This window comes from Nannobrachium achirus, assembly GCF_963921795.1.
Source record: "Nannobrachium achirus genome assembly, chromosome: 14".
Classification (NCBI taxonomy): Eukaryota; Metazoa; Chordata; class Actinopteri; order Myctophiformes; family Myctophidae; genus Nannobrachium; species Nannobrachium achirus.
In genome coordinates, this window is record NC_137821.1 from 36,560,167 (window position 1) to 36,584,241 (window position 24,075).

A 24,075-nucleotide genomic window follows, 5' to 3' on the forward strand; every position below is an offset into this window, starting at 1 on the left:
ATCATTATTTTACGCTTTTTGTGTTCATTTTTAAAAGAAACACATGTGAAGCTTATTTTTTTTTATAAAATATTTAAAAAAAAATTATAATCAGAAAAAGTTTTTCAAGAAAAGGTTGACAATAGCTCCTTTTATGGAATGTTCCCGGATTGAAGCTTTAAAGGGATATTTCACTTTCAAACATGTTTGGGATAATTTTAACGTCTACTCTGGCTTTTGTGAGCACCCCCAGACAGTTTTTAAGTTGCTTGATTCAGTATTTAGATATTTGACATTCATTTTATCAGACATGCCCTCTTCCTACATATAAGACACCCAGGTCGCGCACATGGGCGCGTGCATATGGGCACAAGGGTGCACATGGGTGCTTTGGCATGTATACCCTTTTGCAGAGCTGGTCGATTCATCACTGTGGTGTCAGAACAGGTCAGCTATATCCATATATGGAGTCTGTGAGGTCAGATGTAGAGGTATTGACCAGCTCCATATATGGAGATCTAGGTGATGATCCAGTCGTCTCTATGTATGGATATCCAGGGTTTGATGAGGTCAGTGTCATGATCTTAATACATGGAGATCCAGGTGACGATAGTCAGCAGTCTTGATTTGCAAATTAATTCTGTCTTAGCCATATATGGAGCGTCCATAAACAGTATGGCCATTGCCAAATATGGGCATTCCCAGATATGCTTAATATCGATGACATCGGGACAGGGATCTCCATACATGGGCATAAAGGGGACAAGGATGGAATTCATTTGAAAGTGTTTCTCGTGTCGCGGCAACCACACTGGTTAGACCATATACGGGAATTCCCAGATATGGGCTTAATATTGATGGGAATAAAAGGGATTCTATTAGTGTGGTTGGCCTAACAGGGCATCATCTTGGAATCAGAAGTAGAGGTCAGCTCCATATGGAGATCTAAGAGATGATCCAGTCATCTCTATATATGGATATCCAGGATTTGATGAGGTCAGTTTCATGATCTTCATATATTTAACTCCTTAACCATGATAGATTATTGCAAACACCCATCCTTGGTTCTGGTGACTGATATTGTACTTCTAATACGTGAGGAGGATTGTTATTATTATTTTTTTACTTCATTTTCCCCCGAAAAATATATAAAAAAATTTAAAGTAATTGGAAAAACACAGCCCTTCAGCCCTCACGCATTAGAAGGACTTTAGGGGTGTGACTGATAAAATTAATATCAAATATCTAAATATTGAATCGAGCAACTTATAACCTTATAACCTGAGCCACAGTAGATGTTAAAATGACCCCAAACTGTTTGAAAGTGAATCATCCCTTTAAGTTGAACTGAACTGAATTGGAAGAGATGCATGTGGAGCCAAGATGGTGTCCGACTGACTGCAGAGGGAGTACAGTGTCAGCACAGCTCAGGTGATGCTACTGTATAGAAGAGCCAAGATTGCGTCGTCACTTACCCTGCCGCCTTTCTCTGGGTTACACTTGCATCCTTGGCTGCAGTCCTGTCCATCACATGGCTCATTAGGGTTTATGGTACCCTGAGAGAGAGAGAGAGAGAGAGAGAGAGGGTTGATTAAAACCAATACTTTGGTAAATGCTAAATGCACAGGTGTTATTGCATGGCAATAACACCTGTTGAGCGGATCTGAACTCAAATTGATTGTGAGTCAGAGAGGGAGAAAGAGATGGAGAGAGAGAGATAGAGAGAGAAATAAAGAGGCTGAATGTGTGATTGTATGTACAGAATACGGAATCTACACCCGAATACTTGAAACGACGCGTTTGGCGTAATCATTTCCCAGCCGATGACTTGTCGCACAGAAACACATCATAATTGTTGTATTTTGCCACACAAATATACCGGTATAATAATATATAATATATATCATTATTGATCTCCTCATTGGGATTTAGGTTGAAAATCATTATTCAAATAGAGCTCTGCACACTGCAAACGCATGCATTTGACCTGAATCTCACCACTTTTTGTTCAACTGTCTTCTAGGCAAACAACCACTTTTAACTCTCATGCAAACTTAGAAACTGGATAACCACCAAGTTATTATATACAATAGATCAAGGGAGTGTGTGCGTATGTGTGTGCGCGTGTGCACGAGCTACGCAAGTGTGAGAAAAATACACTTTAGCACACTCGAACACGCCCCTGTCAACTGTGTGTAACCAGAAACGATCCTGAAAGCAGCATGGGACCCTGCAGGGAGATACTTTATCAAAGAATATCATGTCACAAAATGTCCCCGTGACACTGTGTGTGTGTGTGTGCGTGCATGTGCGTGCGTGTGTGCATGAGAGAGAGACGGAGAGACATACCGAGAGAAAGAGAATCAGGGTGCTTGTATACGGTATGTGTGAATGTTTATACAGCATGTTTACGCAAGTGCGCGCATGCGTGTGCGCGCTAGTATACAGTATGAGCGCGTGCGTGTGTTTATGTGGGTCGCCTTCAAGTGGGTGTGTGTGTCTGTCAGAGTCATTTTGCGTTGTTGTGTTGTTGCACGTGTGCCGGTGTCCATTCAAATGAATGTGTCTGTGTGTGTTTGTCACATCTGTGTCTAGCCGGGAGAGAATGTGTGCGATGTTATTTGTGTTGATTTAACTCCGACAGTGTTAACACTCCGCTGTGTCACAAGATGGAAACAAGATGAAACATTAATATTTGCTGCAGCGGCATCGCAACGCCTTGGATATCCAAGCAGGGATTTAAGAACGTTTTAACAGGGATCAACTCTCCATAATGTTGCTTATAGTTGGATCAATGCTAAATCTATTTGATTTCCCTGTTCTACTTTGTTCCAGAGACGGAACTCAATATGCAAACATACGGTTCTACGCAGTATATCGTTGTTGTCGGGTGGAAACCTTGTATGTCCAAAACTGTTACAAAGGATTTAGACTAGCGAAAAAAGCAGATCTACATGTGTGCTTGTGCAAGTGCGCTTGTGTGCTTGTGCTTGTGCGAGGGCTTTACTTTGACCAAGAAACGCACAAATTTGAAACCTTGAGATAAGAGGTTTCTGCCGACAGTGACGATATAGAAATGTTGCACAGTTGCACAGCTCCAAAGAGTGTACAAATGGAACCAAATGGATTTGTACACTCTTTACAGTAAAACTGTACAGTGCAGAAGTCAAGTCAAAGTTGCACAACACAAGCTGCAATACGTAAGATTAATGTCCTGCCACGAGACGGAACGCCCATCTCTGAGGAGGGGAGATATTGCGCTTTAAGCTTCAGGCAGTACCACGCGACGACCAGTAGGTGTCCTACCCAATACGAGGGTCGACATTTCTGAATGGAAACGCAGGGAGAGAACCTCTAACCGCTGCAGATGTGCCAGTTATAGCATGTTGTATTAACATGCTCTACCATGCAGATTGGTTCAAAAAAATCCAGAGTGCGGCGTTAAACATGTGCAAGTTCTGCAGGCAAGGAATAGATCTAAAAGTTGAACGCATACCCGAAGTAAAGACTGTTGGCGGTCAGCCCCCGTTGTTGTGATCAGATCTGCTGTAGATTAGGTTTAATGCGGGTCAGAATTTCAAGTCGTTGTCTCTCTCTATTGTACTGTCCTTTGATCAGCGAGTGTGTGTGTGTGTGGGTGTACGTACTGTACATATAGCAAGCATGTACGGACAGTACTCTATATATGTGTACTGCATGTTTGTACGCATGCATGTTTGCACGCAGCTGTGGGGACATTGTATGTGCAGTATGTAGTGTATGTATGTTGCATGCAAATTGTGTGTGACTGTGTGTGCATGTGCATATGATAAACACACACTGTTTGCGTCCCAGTGTGTGGTGTTGGGGGGGGGGGGGGGGGGACCATCCTGTTTGGGTCGTCCATCCCCTGCAGGTTTCCTCTCTTTAGTTAATGATCAGAAACAGACGGACAGACATACCGACCTTAACTACAAACAGTCACAACACACACACACACACACACACACACACACACACACACACACACACACACACACGCCACCCTCACCCTGAAGCTCTGTGTCTCTGTGGCTGATTTAGTTAATAATGTGACCATGGTGGGGGTCTGCAAATTCAATCAAGGGGGTTGAGGACGAGGGGTCTAGGACGAGGGGTGTAGAATTCATTGTAACTTTGTGGGACATGCGCACACACGCACAAAAACATTTTATTTACCCTTTTATCTCCTCAATTTCGTACCACACACATTCCTGTATTGCCACTGCCGTTGTATCCTACATGACTCACCTACCGCTGAGGAGCCCCCACTAGGGCATTCACCAAATATTAGAATATTAGAATATCAAAAGTCACTATTCGACGTTGTTCACCAAAGTCGAATATTCGCTTATTTTTTTTATTGTTTTCTCTTTAAAAAATATATAGTTCATAAAGCTTGGCTAGATAGGAAGTCATAAGAATGAGTTGTCAATGCCCCTGGTGGATGAATTTGTTAATGCTCTATACCAGGTCTTCTCAAACCTTTTTAGGCCGTGGCCCCCTAAAATAAACACACTTGAACTGGGGTACCCCCACCCTGACAAGCACTTGGAATTGTAGGTATTACATTTAATGTGACTTGGTTCCGCAGATAAATATTGTGAAAACGCGAGGCGTTTTGAGCATGTAGATCTGCTATTTTCACAATGTTCGCGTCTTGCTTACTTAATATTTGACAGTTTTGCCAGGCCAAAGTGAAGCCTCCTCCTCACTTCTGTTCCCGCCTCACATCGCGCACATTTAGCCTAATATAAATAAAAATCATCTGAGTTTGCTGCTTAGCAGAAATGACATTTTAAAATATATTTTCTTACAACGGAAATGCCAGTTTCCATTACTCGCCGTTCAGGAGCTGTAGTTCCAGACTCTATATAGCATTCAAAGATTGTGGAATAGTTGTCCGGCTACGCGAGACTAGGTGCCACCCAATGTCGGACTACATGCAATGACGCTCGACAAAGACAGATGCACCAAGTGTAAACGAGTGCCGAACTGATTCATATTATTATCTTGACCAGGAAGTTCAATCAAACAATCAAACATAAGCCGCAAATAGCAAAACTCAGATCCTTGATGGCTTGATTTTACCACCAAGCTACCTGTGAACCACACCGGTCAAATCCTCTGTGTTGGTTTAACCCTTCGTAAAGGGTTAAACTAACACAATCCACAGCGAGGATTTCAGTGCGCAGTATGATACTGTATTAGGATCAACCACATACTGTACACATAAACACAATACACTAACTTATAATCACCAAATTCCAGTCATAACTTATGATCTTGAGCCTGAAATACTTTGTAGATTAAAGGCCTCTGGTGAGATTCAAGGTGGCATTCATTCATTCATTCATTCATTCATTCCTTCATTTATTCCTGAGACAGATAATAGAATGAACACAGCGTTCACACCTGTGGAGAGGCTTCCATAAGCTGATGTAATAATGTACAGGTATGACTGAACTCATTCAATCTCCAGTTCATATACAGTTCTTACCAGTTCACTCAAACCTAATGCCATGTGTTCACATACTGATGTGGGAGGGGGGATAATAGTGCACGATTCCTCCTCAGAACCCGGGGAAACCACATGTGTGTTTGTGCCTGTATACAGGACGGGTGTTTTTACATGCCCAATGTATTTGTATGAGTGCGTTTGTCGTGTATGCCTTTGCGAATGTACCGGTATGTGTGTGCGTGTGTGTCCGTCCTATAAGCTCAGAGCTTCTAGGTCAGTCTGTACTGAAGTCGTCAGATTCTTAACCTCCTGCCTTACTTTCACTTACTAATCCCCAGACGCCTTCACATGACACACACACACGCGCGCGCGCGCGCGCACACACACACACACACACACACACACACACACACACACACACACACACACACACACACACACACACACACACACACACACACACACACACACATGACCCTTGTGTCTGGGTCAGACTGAATTGCATAGAAATCTACCTATTCCTAAAGGTTGAGAATGAGATAGACTAGAGAGTGAATGTAAGGTAAATGACAATGTGGAGAGAGGTGGACAGAAAGAAGAGATCCAGGATGAGAGAATGAATGAAGGAATAGATGAGAACTGGAAGAGAAAGAGAGAGAGAGAGAGATAGAGAGAGAGGGAGAATGAGGGGAAAGGTCAGCGATGTTGGTCCTGCTTTCTTGATCTCCTTTGCTTCACTAATCAGAGTGACAGAAAGAGGGCAAGAGAGAGAGAAACAGAGAGAGACTAAAACCAAGGGGGAGAGAGAGCATGGTAGAAAGTGGAGAGTGACCAAACAAGAGTAATGGAGAGATAGAGAGAGGGACAAACAGGGAAAGAGAGAGAGAGAGAGAGAGAGAGAGAGAGAGAGAGAGAGGCCTAAAAATTCAATCAAAGATGGAAGCGAAGAAAGTGCTAGTCTAGAGGGTAAAAGAAAGATGGTACTTTAAGTACGTTTTGATGCCAAAACTTTTGTACTTTTACTCAAGTAAATGGTTAATTCCGGACTTTTACTTAGTTGTAACAGAGTATTTCTACATTGCAGTATTGATACTTTTACTGAATACTTTTTCCACCACAGCTAACAGCACCATACCGGCCCGACTGGAATGTTGATCCCACTAACTACGTATCTCGCTGTACTTGACTCAATGAACTCAATGACGACCGTTTTCCACAGCAGACCAAACGGAAACCATTTCGTCACCGCATGGAAATCAACCTGCAAAGACTTGAAATACGCTAAACATCATGGCACCTTTAATCACTGCATTAAAGTCCTTTTTAATCATGTGCACAGTACTTTCGTAGCCCCTGGGTGTCCGATGATATTATACACTTCGTCATAGGCCTACAGCACGCTGTTGTCACATCATGGTGGAAATAGTTGATGTATTAACGTGCCATGTCGGATTCTGTAGATGTGCTATTTTCAAGATAGGTTTGCCCTTAGAGTGATAATGGGAAGCCAGAGTTGAAGTGGTTCAAACGCAGATTTAAGTTCAAAGGTCAAACCAAAAGTACTGCCTGGAAGAAAATACTTATTTACTATGTACTGTACGTACGATTAGGTTAAGTTTTGATTCAGTGTGTATTATGTATTATTATGTATTATTCAGTTAAGTTCTGTAACACTAAAGACTTTGGAGAAAATGTAAACCTTTAAACAGGGACTGATTTATGATTATGTACAGCACGATCTAAGTTTATGTACACACTGATGTTTGGTCAGGACCCCTTGAAAGTTACTGGGTCAACATACTGGGCACCCCTTTAGTGTCACTTGTCAATGTTGCCATTAAAAACCACGTTTAATAGGAGGCCGGCCCGCCATCAGAAGCAGGATTGAGCCACGTAAGGTGCAAGGTGCTAGCTGGAAGCCTACTTATTTTTTTATTTTTTTTAAAGATATTTTTGGGCTTCTTCTGCCTTTATTGATAGGTATACATTAGGCTGACAGGAAACGGGGAGAGAGATGGGGGGGGGGGGGGGGAGGGTGACACGCAGCAAAGGTCGTCAGGATCGGGACTTGAACCTGCAACGCTGCAAGGGCTGGATTACCAGCCTAGGTGCCTGGACCATTGCCCTGTGGCCCAGGCCTGGAAGCCAGCTACTTCTGCCCACTTAGCGCCATCCAATTTACATACCGATAGGTTGAGAAAGGGTTATTATGATGATCCATCCTCATCAACACCCTACACTAAAGGCTGTCCTTAGCGGCGAAAGGCCCGTTGACCAAGCGAGTGAGAACGCGTTGCGTGCGAAGCTACACTGTACCGCGATGAAAACATCCACGTGAGGTAACCCGTAACGCTATACTCTCATTGTCCAGGATAATTATGCTCTGTTCCTGTAGAATGAAGCCTCGCTCGCCTATATCACCCAATCCCGCCAACCTTTTGAGGCCCCACAGTACCTCAGGTAGTTATTGGTTCATACTGTATTAGGCCTATAGAACTGCATTGTTACGGTGGTCTTACACCACCACGTGAAGAGTGGGTGGGTGCCTCTCAAGATACTGATCCCTGTTCACTTTGGCTTACCCACACCCAAAGTTAAAAGTGGAGGATTAGAATGAGGGCAAACTGAGCCTAAGCCAGCGCCCCGAGGCGGAGCAATCAAACCCCGTGTTGTGATGTGGTGCAGTGGGTCTCCCGGGTAAAATCGCAGAATTAAAACACAAAGAACACAAAGGAGGAGAATGGCGCGCATGCACCGTCCAGAACATGTATGTGCATGTGCATAAAAGGGACATGTGTGAGCACGGAATCATGCTCACTCACACACACACGGTTATGTGCATGCATTCATGTACACCTACAGTAGATACACACACATACACACGTGTATATCTATAAACAACGCAGATATGCACGCTAGCACATACAAACTGAAAAGGGTATGCATAAATGTAATATCGCGCACAAGCACGCACACACGCACACCCTCTCTCTCTCTCTCTCCCATAGACAACAAAAGCGGAGTTCAGGAGCAGAGAGAATAGCAGGGAAGAATAGGGGATCTTCTAGGCCTTAGAATATGGGAGTGACTGGATTACATTACACCCACTGAAACTCTACCACCATGCCTGTTCATGTGTGTGTGCAGTGTGTGTGTGTGTGTGTGTGTGTGTGTGTGTGTGTGTGTGTGTGTGTGTGTGTGTGTGTGTGTGTGTGTGTGTGTGTGTGTGTGTGTTAGAAATACACTCGCAGATATACTGTCCACAGTTCAAAGTTGGGGGCACAATTAGGTTATGGGTGAGGTTGGAATGTAGAGAGGAGAGAAGAGGAGAAGAGAAGAGAAGAGAAGAGAAGAGAAGAGAAGAGAAGAGAAGAGAAGAGAAGAGAAGAGAAGAGAAGAGAAGGTGGCAGTGATTCAGGAGATAGAGCAGCCGCTTGGGAATCAGCTGGTTCCTGGTTCAACACCCTGGGTTAGTGTGGAAGTGTCCTTGAGAAAAACACTGAACTCCTAACCGCTCCAAATGAGCTGGTTGGTGTTTTGCATTGGTTCGTACATTGGTCAATACGCCTCAGGGCGACATTTTGGCCATCTGGCCAGTGATGTATATCGGACCAGTTACCCATATGAAGTCCTGTTAGATATGGGCTTAATATTGATGACATCAGGGATCTCCATAAATGGGCATAAAAGGGATTATGTTATAGTGGTTTCCATGACATCCAACATACAATATATGGAGATTCTTATCTGAACCAGCCACTCATGTCTTGGCCATCTGACCAGTGATATATATCGATGACATCAGGGATCTTCACTTATGGGCATAAAAGGGATTCTGGGGAATACCCATATATGGACTTTTACATAGTGTTTTACCTGTGATATCACCTGTGATGTCACAGTGATGTGTCAAAGGGAACCAACCCATAGACTTTGGTCGCAATTAATGCAGATTATTTGCAAAGGGCTTCGGGATCAAACACTCTATATTTTTACCAGTTATTTCGGTTTTAGAAGAGAGGAGACGCTATATGGGTGACGTGACGACAGACGTGTGTTGGTTAAAGCTAAATCACTCAAACTTACATACTTTCCAGAGGATTCTGATCATAGCCTACATTCAGCGACAGAGCACACATGAGTAAACATGAAGAATCCTTCGTCCGTCCTCATCTGATGGCATGGAGGGACAGACACGGCAAACACTTTCCCTTCAATTCTGTCATCCAGGCATTAGCTAAACTATGCGTCCCTCGAGTTTGTCAAGCGGTCGCAGATCAATCTCCCATGTTTGCCTGCGCGTGGCATGTCCAAACACTCTCATGTATACATGCAGCTTATGGGCACATGTTAGAAAGTCTCCCTCTAATACCCGTCTGCTCACATCTCCTTAGACTGGCAGCTCATGCCTCGCGGTTTAAGCCCGGACTTGCCCGCTGATTCCAATGGAAGTTTTGTTTTGTATGAAAATGTCCCGACGGGAACTTGAAAATATAAAAAGGAACAGGCACTTAGCGCTCAACCGTTATGCCTCATTTACACTTGGCTACGCATTGGGTCACGCACCAAAAATATCTTATCTACGAGCTGCAGCTACTTCTGATGCATGACACAGGCACGCAAACTAACATTTACAGTTACAGTGGATAACCGAACATGTGACGTTTATAAAAGAAAATAGGACAAATAAATGAAGCATAAATAATGGCTCAATATTTAAAATGCTTTCACTAGTTTATATACACACAAAGTCGGACAGAGTATGTACTGTACACCTGTAAACTGCAGCATGCGTACAAATCATAGGATTGACCCTTCACGCATTCCATACCAAGCACAGGGCAAGATCCCTCTTGTGTCAACGACGTGCCAATCTATGTGTGTCGTCGCTCGAAATTAATCAATGGACGTACAGAGTTTACTCTAAACCAATGGGAATGCGGCGAGCGCTTACGGACCAGTCAATCAACGTGTCATCGCGCCGCACCGGCCAATGGGAGGACTGAGCTTGTGAGATGAGAGGCGTCATCGGTTATTATAATGAAATCCCACTAAGACCCTCTCATTGACAGAGAGGAGGACAGCCCAGGGTGACAGAGTGGAAAGATGGAAGCAGTGGTGTAAAGTAACTAAGTACATTTACTACTTTGAACTATTCTACAAAGTAATACTTTACTGTAGTGTAAGTACAATTTGGAGGTATTTTGTACTGAGTATTTCCAATATCCAATACTTTTACTTCTACTCCACTACATTTATTTGAAAATTTTAGTCACTAGTTACTTTGCAGGTATAAATTAATATTATAAAACATACATTAACCACTTATACATCACAACGCATCGCGATAAATCAGCTATTTTCAAATATTTTGTACTTTTGGTACTTTAAGTACATTTTGATGCCAACACTTTCAGACTTTTACTAAAGCACATTTTGAATTCGGACTTTTACTTACTGTAGGATTTGTTTTTTTGGGCTTTTATGCCTTTGGATAAGACAGTAGACTGACAGGAAATGGGGGGAGAGATGGGGAGTGACACACGGTCGTCCGGATCGGAAATCGAACCGGCGTCGCCTCCAGGCATCCATGCCTATACAGTATGTAGCAATGCCTAAGTGGTATGCGCCTGGACCAGTAGGCCAGGGGGCGCCCCAGACTTTTAACAGAGCATTTCTATATCGCAGTGATGATGACAGGGTGGAAAGATGGAAGCAGTGGGGTGAAAGATGGAAGGTGCCTCTGGGGGTGCCTCTCCCATTCATTTCACCGTTCTTTTCTGTTGCTTCATCATCTCTCTTCACCGCCTTCCCTGTTCCACAGACTGTTTGTTTGGCGGATCAGCTCAGCTCTTGTATTTTTCTCCTCAAACATCCTCACACTCTCCTCTCTCTTCTTTGTCTCTGTGACTCCTCTCTCTCTCTCTCTCTCTCTCTCTCTCTCTCTCTCTCTCTCTCTCTCTCTCTTCCCAGGGTTCTGTCCATCTGTGACCCCCTGACACCCAACCACAGGACTCTAACCAGCTGTGTTTGGTCCATTAGCATTTACCGCACTCCACTTTATGTGTGTGTGTGTGTGTGTGTGTGTGTGTGTGTGTGTGTGTGTGTGTGTGTGTGTGTGTGTGTGTGTGTGTGTGGTGTGTGAGTGAGTGAGAGAGAGAAAGAGCAGAAAGAGAGAGAGAGAGCTATGCCGTGTTTTGTTTGTATATACAGTACTGTACGTGCATGTGTGTGTGTGTGTGTGTGTGTGTGTGTGTGTGTGTGTGTGTGTGTGTGTGTGCGCGCGTGCATGGCCATAATGCATGTTTCAGTAAATGCTCAGTAGTATGTGCATACTGTACATGTGTCTTTACAAATGCCTCTGCAAGTCCACGTTCTCATACTGCATACAGTCAGTACAGCAGGCCAGATGTACTGCAGAACGTGTACATACGTATATACAGTCAATTACATGGTCCTTAGGCCTGTGCAAAAAAATCGATTCACTATATTATCGCGATGTTAAGGCCGGCGATTCAATTAATCGATTTTCAAAGTTCAGAATCGATTTTCCCGATTTTATAAAAAAAAAAAAAAAAAAGAAAAACTTTTTTTTTTTTAGGCGAAAGACAGAGGAGAGCTGTTATTCTCCTCTCTCTCTCTCTCTCTCCCTTTGGTGCGACCTGGTTGGAGGATGAGTAAAAAAGAATAAATGCTGGAGGATCGCCTCTCTCTCTCTGCTCTCTGCCTGCCTCTCTGCCTGCTGCTGTGCAGAAGAGCCTCGTTCGCTCGTTGCTCCTCCTCTCTCTCTCACACACACTTAACTATAGCGGAGACTCATCGTGGAGCGACAGATTCACTCTCTTTCTCTCTCGCTCACCATGGATAGATGAGATCTCAATTCTCAAATAGTCTACTAACCTTTCTTTGTATAACCATGCTTTTGCTGTTGTCACCTCGAACTGGATAATCTATAATCCAGTGCCAGTGTGGCAGTGCCACAGATCACGTTCAACCCAGAGTCAACTCAAAGAAAGGGTCGAACTCGTTCTTCTGCTATACCACAAAAATGTGGAATGCCTTACCGAAGGCCATAAAGGAGTGTGGATCACTAGCATCCTCTAAAATTGCCCTAAAAAACCACTTACAGGCAGCAGCCGTTCACAACTGGTAAAAACCTAGCCCAACCCTACCCTCCCTGCCCCTTCCTTGTATATACTGTACATACTGATTGTTTAGACTTACTGTTACCTGCCCCTTCCTTGTATATATTGTATATACTGTACTTACTGATTGTATAGACCTACTGTTTTCTTTTTCTTTCTTTTTTTCTTTACATGTCTACTGCATAGTACTGTGTTCTATTTGTCTGTCATTCAATGTTATATGAGATACTTAAATGGTTTCCTGTTGAAATAAGCTTAGTCTTTTCATGGATCTCCTTTTAGTAGACCTTGTACCAGTGAACTGTACCGTCATGAATCTGTACATTTTCCTATGCAAACTTCTAATAAAGCCTTCAATCAATCAATCAATCATGGAGCTGTACGGGTTGAATCGCTCGTGTATGTCTTCAACCTCAAGTTAGAGACATTAAACTACTGTTACGTGCGAAACAGCTGTGGCTCGTAACGCTCGTTAAGTTCCAAAATGCGCATTTTTTTACTTCATAGACAATCAGCTGAAATGAACGCACCTGCTAAACTTTTCTGTCTCTGATGTAGCATGTGTTCTGTGTTGTTAGTGCATGCGTGCGTGCGTGTGTGTGTGTCCAAGTGAATGCTTTCTATTATGATATCAAGTAGCCAGCTACTTCCCAGTATCTCCTCTTGAAACTGACTTCTACTTCACTCCAAAAGGACAGTTTTATTTTTCCATCCTGAATGGCACTAGGCCTAAATTAATATTATTATTTCATTTAGTCTACAGTAGCCTACGTTGTGCATTAATGCAACTGAAAGTCAAAGTTCTAGGTATTACAGTTATATTGCCTCTGTTAAGGCTCATTCCCACTGGGCCAGATAACAGATTAAAAAAAATCTCTTCCTCCAGATATTTTTCCATTCAAAGTGGATGGTAGATATAGATAAAAAAAAAGAAATCGTCCACAGATAGAATAAATATCTGTGGCAGATTATTATTATTTTCATCTGTATCTACCATCCACTTTGAATGTGGCAGATATTTTGTTTGGCCCAGTGGGAATGGGCCTTTAGGCTAGATATATTTGTTATTTTTTCTTGAATTAATTAGTTAGCTTCAATTAACTTGAAGCAAAAATACATAGGCTAATACAGCATTTTGTAGTTATCATGAGACATATTGTTATCGAGGTATTCAACACTATATTGAATATTGAAGGCTTTCCTAAAATACACAGCCTTAGTGTTTTGTCAACTACGGCTGTTCATGCAGAGAAACCCAAAAAGTTTGGGTCATTGTTAATCTTTAGCCTACATCAAGGCAAACTATGGTATGGAAATGAACACAACTATCACCAGCATGATAAGGCTATCACGCTATACAAAGAAAAAGATGGTGCTACCTAATTTCTGGTGGTGCTACAATGAAAAGGTAGGTGGCACCAGTGCTACCTATGAAAAAGTTAGTCTGGAGCCCTGATTTGGCTGCATTGATTTTGAAGTATATAACTTTTAATGTTTTATATTGTTTAGAATTGTTTTAAAATGTTTCAATATAAAAAAGCTGTAATTTTTTTCGCAAATCGCAGGAAAGCGCAATTAATTGTGATATAATCGAATCGTCACCCAATGAATCGAAATCGAATCGAATCGGGAAAAAGTGAATCGTCACAGGCCTAATGGTCCTGCAACAGATAGTCAACACCCCAACACACATTTTCAGAAAAACAGAACATTTCGAGTGCTTGTACCGTACGAAACCAACCAGGTGGACATTCGTTGAACATTGGCGAAAGATCTACAAGATCACAATGTCACATGCTTGTGACACGCTTTTATCACTGTGTATATAAGTTTAAAATATCAACAGAGAACCTGGGTTACGAAACCTCAGGCCTTTAAATGCTGAACTGACATCAGCTGGGATCAATCCACAACAAAGCTGCATCTTGTTAAGACAGACCCTGTCTAAAAAAGGTAAATATGACATGGATCAATTCTCATTATACAATTATAACACAGCTTTTCTGTCATAAACAACTGCCATGTTATAATGGAAACCTTCCTCTCCGCGTTTCCCAATCTCTAATCCCCAGTTAAGACCGGGCAGGTTGTGGGTTGTGAAATGCAGCCTCGGTGCCTGTCAGAGCTTTCTGCCGCGGTCTCCACAGCCACAGTGTGGAGCATGTCGGCTACCACGGGCGGTCCTTAAGTAAACCACGGTTTTACAGCGGTAAGCTTCCGTCCCTAAAACCCACATCACTCTGTTTACCTGACAGGGATCGAGGCATGAGACGAAGGGGGCGAGGGAGAATTAGCACAAAAAAAAACTGAAAATAAACCACACACATGCACTGCACACCCCGTACACGTGCACACACACACACATGCACACACATGCACAAGGGAGGCAAATGCCGTGTACGAGGCCAACACTGCTAGATGCAAAATGTGACGCGTCGCGGAGCAAAAGAGGTTCATATATAACTTTAAGTTATGTTTCTGTTTCATTGGCCAACACCGTCAGAGGTCAAATCCATTGTGCAAGTACTGTACATGCGTTGTTGTCCACATTTCTACATACAGTGTATCATTATATAATAATAAAACCTTATCAGTGCATGTCATTCCTTGCAAACGTGTCCTCTCCAGTCAACAGAACAATAAGACACGCGCTACTGTACACACACGAACGCACATTCACCTCAGATGTTCAGAGCAGATCCCTGACAAAACACCCTCTTATCGCCTCAGCCTACTGTACTAATGAGGTGTGGGCATGCGACCGTGCGTGTGTGCGTGTACAGTATGTGTGTTCATGTATGGATGGATGCAGGTGCATAATGACATGAACATGTTAGTATCTGTGTGTTTGTGTGTGCAAGACGAACTATGAAATGAGCCGACATAATGTATGCACGCAAATGTAACTGTAGACTGTTTGTGTGTGTGTGTGTGTGTGTGTGTGTGTGTGTGTGTGTGTGTGTGTGTGTGTGTGTGTGTGTGTGTGCGTGCGTGTGCTCGTGCACGTGCAGATCAGAGGGGATACAAGTTGTCAGACTATCATAACTCCACATCTCACCCAAAGCTCTGACATGTAGCAACAACTACACGGAATACAAAGATCACTGTCTTTGACACACACGCACACGTGCACACGTGCACGCGTGCGCACACACACACACACACACACACACACACACACACACACACACACACACACACACACACACAGCATCCTTCACTCAGGGACAAATACAACTCAGGGACAAACTGTACCATACTGTACTTGCACGCTGGAACAGATGTTTGTGCATAATGTTGCACTTGTTAAACACACACACACACACACACACACACACACACACACACACACACACACACACACACACACACACACACACACACACACACACACGCACACACACACCTCTCCCTATCCTCTGGCTAGGGATTCTGGAGCCATGATGAAAAAAAAAACTCTGCTATTATAGAGGATTAGGACTCTACCTGTCACACCTTGTTGGCACTCGCTCTCTCTCCCCCCCTCTCTCTACAGTATGTCTCTCATACCTCACCTGCTGCCTTTCTCTCCCTTCTCCTCTCCTCTTCCTCTCCCCAGTCCCCATCTCTCTCTCTCTTCCTGTGTATAGTTTGGATCTTAAGAAAGGCATTAAGCCATTTCATTGTGTGTAACAAAAATAAAGTGAGACAGGATTCGGCAGTGTGAACTGCGTGTTTGCACTAATTCTACAAACATCCTCTGCTTCTTCCTCATGTCTGACACAACGTTGGCGGCAGGCACAACGCTTGTGCTGTCGTTTGGCTTACGTGAGGTTGCACTGTGCGCTTTAGTCTGCTCTTCGTGTGAGTGGACGATTTTAAAGGAAAAAGCTCAACACATGTCAACTCTTGTCGCGGGCGGCATTGTGCGCACTTGTCAGGTGAAGAGTCCAGGACGAGTGGATCGTTGTCCTGGGGTTTTTACTGAGCGTTCTGTCAGCATCCCTGTGTTAGCTGATCTAAGCAAACGGGTGGGGTTGTAGGGTTCGATCAGGCTTTGAAGGTATGGAGGTGCCATACCGGCTGCTTTGAAGGCCAGCATCAGTGTTTGTACTCTGTGCGGGCCGCAACCGGGAGCCAGTGGAGGGAGCGGAGACAAGTGACATTTTGGCTGGTTGAAGACCAACCGTGCTGCGGATGTAGATGTGTGAATCCAGACTTAAGCCACACACGTATAACCAAATGAACCCTACACACTAATAATACTATAGACACTGGTCAACACTGTGTACAGTGACCAGTGGTCAACAGTAGAAGACCGTGTTTGTACTGGGCAGCTCCCAGTGACTAAACCAGACTGGGGTTGCACTGGGCTCCCAGGGACCAACAGTAGAAGGCTGTGGTTGTTCTAGTTGCACTGCTATATTGTTGATCACAGTACTTCAGTAGCACAAGGTGTAATTACAACAGATTTGTGCACTTGTAAATGTCATTGGAGCCTAGAGGTATACTGGCATGTAGCACCACACTGGAGGCTGGCCATGTGTTTCATGAAGCTTCAATCAGTGCCTTTCAGGAGTTTAGACTCAGTTGTCTCATTCAATCATTCTAAATCTATCATTCTATCATTCTAAATCTATCATTCTGTCATTTTAAATCTGTCATTCTGTCATTTTAAATCTGTCATCCTGTCATTCTAACTCTGTCATCCTGTCATTCTACGTCTGTCATTCTAAGCATGTCATCTGTCATATATTGGCAGGTTGATATAAATAATGACAATAGTAGTGTATATATTATGGAAAACAAATATGATAGAATAATGCTGATGTTTCTCATACAGTATATACTGGTACTGTATAAACTGGCCAAAAAGAGTGCTGAAAAGTACATTATTTGTAAATTCAACACACAAAATAACTTTGGATTTACCAAAATGATTTACAGGACTGTCCGATCGGAAGGCCTCAATTACCATCTGGACAGAAATAGCGTTACCCCGATGACCGGCACATACACCTCTGTGACCTCATAAGAGTAGGATCTCCAAGGTCACGTATCATATCCCCCTATAAACAACTTGAACCCTAACGCAGGGGTTGACACTAAGGTCTCAGAGGCACTTGCCCCTCGGGCAAGTACAGACCTGAAAGTAAACTCCACCTGCCCTAAGGTTTTATTTACCTGCCGAGGGCAGGTGGGCAAGCCTTAGTGTCAATGCCTGCCCTAACGTTCCTATTCTAGGGGCAAACATTTGGTGAAAATAGCTGCATTTGTAGATCAGCTACGTATTTAAGGATATTTGGTGTGCTGTGAAAACAGCATGGAGCCTAGTATAGACACCTGGTGGACTCCAGTCAACTCATCATATTGCAATTAAGTCGTTAATGTTCCAAGTTTAGAATCACTGACGCCAAGGAGACCGTATTCTGACCTCACAGCCACACACACGCACACACGTGCGCGCACACACACACACACAGGACTGGCATTTCGGAATATGAGCTTCCGATCAGGGTTCAGTGACACTGGGGAATGTATGCCGTTGAGACGTTCGCCCGATGCCCAACCATGACATGATACTTCACTTACTGCTGAACAACACACTGCTGATAAAACAAACTCTCTCTCTCTCTCTCTCTCTCTCTCTCTCTCTCTCTCTCTCTCTCTCTCTCTCTCTCTCTCTCTCTCTCTCACTCTCAGATCCAACACAGGAACAGCATCATCATTAAATACAGCATCACCATCCTTTTAGGGGGGTGTTATGTCTGGCTGACTTTGATTGGGTCTAGTTATGTGCACTTGATACAGAGAAAGAAGACAAACAAGATGTTGAGAGGAGTTGTTCTTCTTTGCTTTCCCTTATGCACAAGCATCATGGCCATTGAATGTGTGCTTTCAACCTCAATGTTGAAATCACTAAATGCAGACGTCACTTTAGCCACCAGTGTTCCTATTGAAACACAGGCCACTTGAGCAGTTTCTGAAGCTCCTGACATCCGTGCCCCAAAAACACACCCTCTTTCATTAGAACATTTTCTCTTGCCGCCTTGATGCAAAGTCAATGTCAACTGGGCCAGCATTTTTTATATACGGAAGAACATGATAGTATTGTTAATTTGATCATGCGGTACACCTGTATGGAAGCATCTGCATTTGTTATGTTTCTCCACTCATTTATTCAGGTTCTTCCCTTACTTTCTTAAATGAATATACTGTATGTGTAGTATGTGTTAAATGTTTTATTGATATCCTATGGATATCCTACATTACGTTATCCATTTCTACCATGGCCAATGATATGAACCCAATGAACTATCACAGACACTTAGGAAATATTACCAATATCCCTTATCAGTCCGTTGATACAGCTCCAAACTTCACATAAATAAACAAACATGGCCACACACACACACACACACACACACACACACACACACACACACACACACACACACACACACACACACACACACACACACACACACACACACACACACACACACACACCCTGCTGATGCCAAGAGCTTGGAGACTTGGCTTTGTCTTTTCCTAAACTACCCAGTGGCAAAACTGGCACATACTCTGACAGGCCGTTCTGCCAGGGTATGATGATATCACCGGCCCGGGCGTTTTAAAGAGTTCAAATGCTGTCTGTGCTGCTGTGGCACGCAGAGACACTCAATGCAATCAATCAACACAGCAGACAATAGAGAGATCCAGGTGGGACACGCCAGCGTAAATGCCAGGCTAGATGAATATATATGACCTTTGGAAGAAATCAACTGCAGCGGTATACCTGTAAATCATAAATTACAAGCTGGAGAAATATAGTGGGAGAGGCTGGAAAGACGGGAGGAAAAGCAGGGAGAGAAGAGACGCTTGTTGCTTGTTAACCACTTTCAATCTGGCATACTATACCAGTGGTTCTCAACCTGTGGGTTGGGACCCCCAGGGGGGTCCCTAAATTATTTTGGGGGGTCCCCAGATGGTTAACTTAATGTGCAACATAGTTTTCTCACTCAAAGGTAAACAAACCAACATAAAGTTTAAGTGTATAGAAGGTATCTGCAAATTTCTAAAGTGACAACTTAATACCTCTAAAACGACAAATTAAACATTGGGCAAATTGTCAAATATTAGAGGCAGAAATTGTGAAAATAGCCGATCTACATGCTCACAACGCCTCGCAACATAGTGCTCGTCAGGGTGGAGGGGTCCCCAGTTAAAATATGATTATTTTGGAGGTCGCGGCCTGAAAAGGTTGAGGACCACTGTACTATACCGCTCCTACTGTACGTCTGGCTTTGTGTGTATGCATGAGTGTCCGTATATGATTATGAGCACAGAACTCCAGGTATGGAGATAACTGACTATGCGTGTGTGTCGTGTTTGATACCATGAGAAGTGAGCCCTTCACATGCGCTTCTCGCAACAACATCTTTGGGAATCTGTTGGGAATAGCTTGCACGCGACCAGGGTACGCTTGTGCAGTCTATTACAGGGCTTGTTAAGACTCTGACAGGCCAGGCAAACGTCCCTGATGTCCTATGCTGTGAATAACCTCATCTTGGCATCGTAGTGCCCTTAGTATTGTGATTGCTGAGATTCAGAATACAACGTTAATCAGTAACGATTGGGAAACCTCAACATCCAGGTGGATTGCATGGGTCTTTAATTTAATTTAATTATAAATTAACGTATTTGACATTCCAGACATTTATCATAATAGACCCCAAGATGTTTTGTCAATAATATTAACAGTAGTTGTGACAGTTCACCCCTAGTTAACTTGAGATGAGAACATTCTTGCCAGGGATGCAAGTCCGCTCTTGCGTTCTGGAATTGAGAAAGGGCGCATGATGTCTCTGCTTTGGAGCTTGGCTCTGATAGATCATGGATGTAGCAGACAATAGAGCCCTGGGGAACCCCAGTTAGTTGAACTAAGAATATAGGGTTTAAGTGATAGCTAGCCCTTTCCACAGCTGACCCTGGTTTGAATCAGTTCTTACTAGAGTTCTCAACGGGCCTGAAAATCAAGGCCCAGCCCAAGGCCCAGCCCAGTAGGAAAGTGAGTAGCAAATGGTCTGGGCCGACCAGGGATCGACCTGAGGCCTCGCTGTCGGGCCTTAGAGCCAATGTAGTATACACGCCCTAACCACTCAAATATCGGGTCACCCCATCAAGGTACTTTTTAAGTCAATTAAGTCCAAAATGGTAATACATTTTTCTTTTTTTGAAATACTGAATAATGAACTTCAGGTAATGATTTTCTCCTTATAGAAACAAAGCATGTATTAATTGTACTCTTCATACCAGGCCTATTTTGTTTTAGTTTGGGAAATAGAAACGCGTACAAAGACAGAGAGAGAAAGAACAGCGTATTGTTGTCTTATCAGCAAAAGAAGAGTGGCGCAACATAGTAACAAGTTGTTAATTACGTCTTATCGCCTCCTCTCATTTCCAATCTACAGTGTTTTATCACCTGCAGACCAGATCTGAACACATAACAAATTGTCAGGCCAAGAGTAGCGTCAAGTGAGACAAGACAAGTAGCATCAAGTGAGACAAAACAATATGGTGTATTTGTTCAAGGGCTTGTGGCGAGTAGGTCAACAAATATCCCAACCATAATTTCAGAGATCTTAGTTTACTGTATATAAGCCCTACAATTATTACCGCTTGTTTCACCAAACGCTCTTAAACTGCGATATCGATCACTTCATGTTCATCGTTTCCGAATTACAAAGCTGACCACAAACTGTTTATGTACAGTTTGACATAATTGTCTGATGTGACACAAGACAGCAATAACTTTACACCACAAAATAATACTTACTACACCCTCGTACAAGCTAAGCAGTCATAATAAAGCCAACATAAGTAATGACGCTAAGGCTAATATTTACTGTAATAATAATTCTGCAGGCTCGTTAACGTAGGGGGATGTTAACATCATCTGACAATGTGAGAAAGAACAGATCACAGAAACCTTCAGGACACAGACTACAGTAGAATAAATTGAATAGAATAGAATAGAATATTCAATGTGGTAGAACAAAAAAAGAATTGTCAAGAAGCTTCGTTGTTTATGAAACCAATACCAGGTTTACACACGCGCGCGCGCACACACGCGCGCACGCACGCACGCACACACACACACACACACACACACACACACACACACACACACACACACACACACACACACACACACACACACACACACACACACACACACACACACACACACACACAAAGGGATGAAACAAAGCTGTTTTTCTGTACTTATGTGATTTCAGTTTTTCCTTCCCAGGGGAAAAGCGAGTAGGAGAGTGAGTGTGCGTGCGTGCGTGCGTGCGTGCGTGTGTGTGTGTGTGTGCGTGTGTGTGTTGTCGCCGTGTACATTCCTGTCCCATAATTCCCTGGTCTATCCCACCAAAGGGCAGCAATTAAGGTTTGTGTATTAAAGGAAAAGCGAAACCTGAGAGAGACCTGCGGTCCCATACAGACTAGTACATGCAGATTATGAGCACACACACACACACACACACACACACACACACACACACACACACACACACACACACACACACACACACACACACACACACACACACACACACAGACAGAACAGCGTATAGTTTAAGGTTTCGTCAGTTAAAAGCTGATCAGTAACTGGGGCCCTATAGAGATGTGAAAGGATGATTACTCTGTGTGTGTGTGTGTGTGTGTGTGTGTGTGTGTGTGTGTGTGTGTGTGTGTGTATGTGTGAGTGTGCGCGTCCATGCCTGCGTGAGTCTGTGTGTGTAACCGTATATAGACCACTGCCTATAACAGGATAATGGCCCAGCACAGAACATTATACTGTATATGTACGTAAGCTTAAAGCATAATGGTACAGAGTATAGCACTTGGTTACTGACCATTTTAAGTTTTCAATTGCATAAAAAATCTTTTGAAAAGAGCAGATCTACAAGCTCACAATGCGTCGCTTGTACATTGGCTATTTTAAAATGACCGAAACGTATAGGGCTGAAGTGGTTAATATTTATTTTGTAATAAAGTAACTAGTAACTAAGGATTTCTAATAAATGTTGTGGGGTAAAAGTATGATATTTGGATCCGAGATGTAGTGGAGTAGAAGTAAAAGTACTGAAACTGGGTAAGTAAAGTACAAATACCTCAAAATCAATAAATAAAAGTGCTCAGTTACTTTACACCACTGGACACAGCCAGAGCACGCCTCAAGTTACCTCACCATATTCCGCCTTCCTTTACGTGTCCTGCTGCCAACCACCAGTGCCAAACCCGTGGACCTATTTTTAGCAATGGAAGTTTCACTTGAGAGGCGCGATTTCACGGTCTAGCACTTTTTTTTTATTTTCTTGATGAGGTGAGCTGAGTTGAGGCTGGGTGGGTATCTGGACGCCAATGGGAACCCTGGGAGTGTGCGCGCACGCCCGCACGCCCACATGCACACACGCATGCAAATGTGGTGTTTGAGTATGAGCGCTAACAGGTATGTGTCTCTAGATAGATTGATTAATTCCGGGGAGAATGCGTGAGTGTATTTAAATTGTGTGTGTGTGTGTGTGTGTGTGTGTGTGTGTGTGTGTGTGTGTGTGTGTGTGTGTGTGCGCGTGCATACTGCTGAATTCCTCAGCCGTAGGCTTAGTGCAAACAAAGATCTGTCACTGAAGCCATATGTGCTGTGCTGTTCTCTCTCCCTCCCTCTATCTCTCTCTCTCTCTCTTTCCCTCCCTCTCTCTTCATTTTCCTGCGAAGGTTTCCCCCAGAATACGGATGCTGGGGTTTAAATGGTTAACAAAGTGCTTCTGCATACAGTGAAATGTTCTGTCATTCAGATGCTTTTAGATTTAATTTAAGACGAACAAAACTGTACAAAAAGTGTTTAATATGGACAGTATGTGAAGATGTTTTTGTTCCATTGAGTGTGGACATTTCAAGGAGGATGGGGAACTGGTTAAGAATGATTGTTATAATTATTACAAAAAATTGGCATCATTAGAACTGGTAAGCATAATTTACACTATGTATGCAGTCAATATTAAGTCCTTTCTCCTCCCTCTCTCCTCCCTCTCTCTCGGTATTCAGCTTTCTTACACTTATTCTTTTATTGACTTCATGACTTCATACCTTTACACCCACACTTTCATTCTTCTTTTGATCTCTCCAAACTTGACACCGAATCACACATTTCTGTTCTCCTTTCATCTCCGCTCTCCATCTGTTCCTTCATCCATTCCACATATATCTATCATTCTATACATCTAATCCAGGGGTCTTCAACAGGGGGTCTGGGTCCTCAGAGTTACAAAAGGGGGTCCTCCAAATCTTTGTGTGATAGAAACTTTTTTTTCTCCTTTTTTATATTAACCACTGAGGAGAACTTTAGCCAAAGGAGAACTTTAGCCAAAAATAGCAGATCTACAAGCTCACAACGCCTCGCGCTGCGAGGTGTTGAGAGCT

At 43.2% G+C, this 24,075-nt stretch overlaps 1 protein-coding gene across 1 annotated transcript in view; it reads right to left on the minus strand.

Moving 5' to 3' along the window:
* Positions 1-24,075, minus strand: part of col4a6 (collagen, type IV, alpha 6) — a gene marked incomplete at its 3' end in the record, with an annotated part of 186,762 nt that overhangs the window by 85,802 nt on the left and 76,885 nt on the right. The window contains exon 3 of the mRNA XM_080741566.1: positions 1,455-1,535. Coding sequence (XP_080597692.1) covers positions 1,455-1,535 — 81 coding nt within the window. The remainder of the gene's footprint in view (positions 1-1,454; positions 1,536-24,075) is intronic.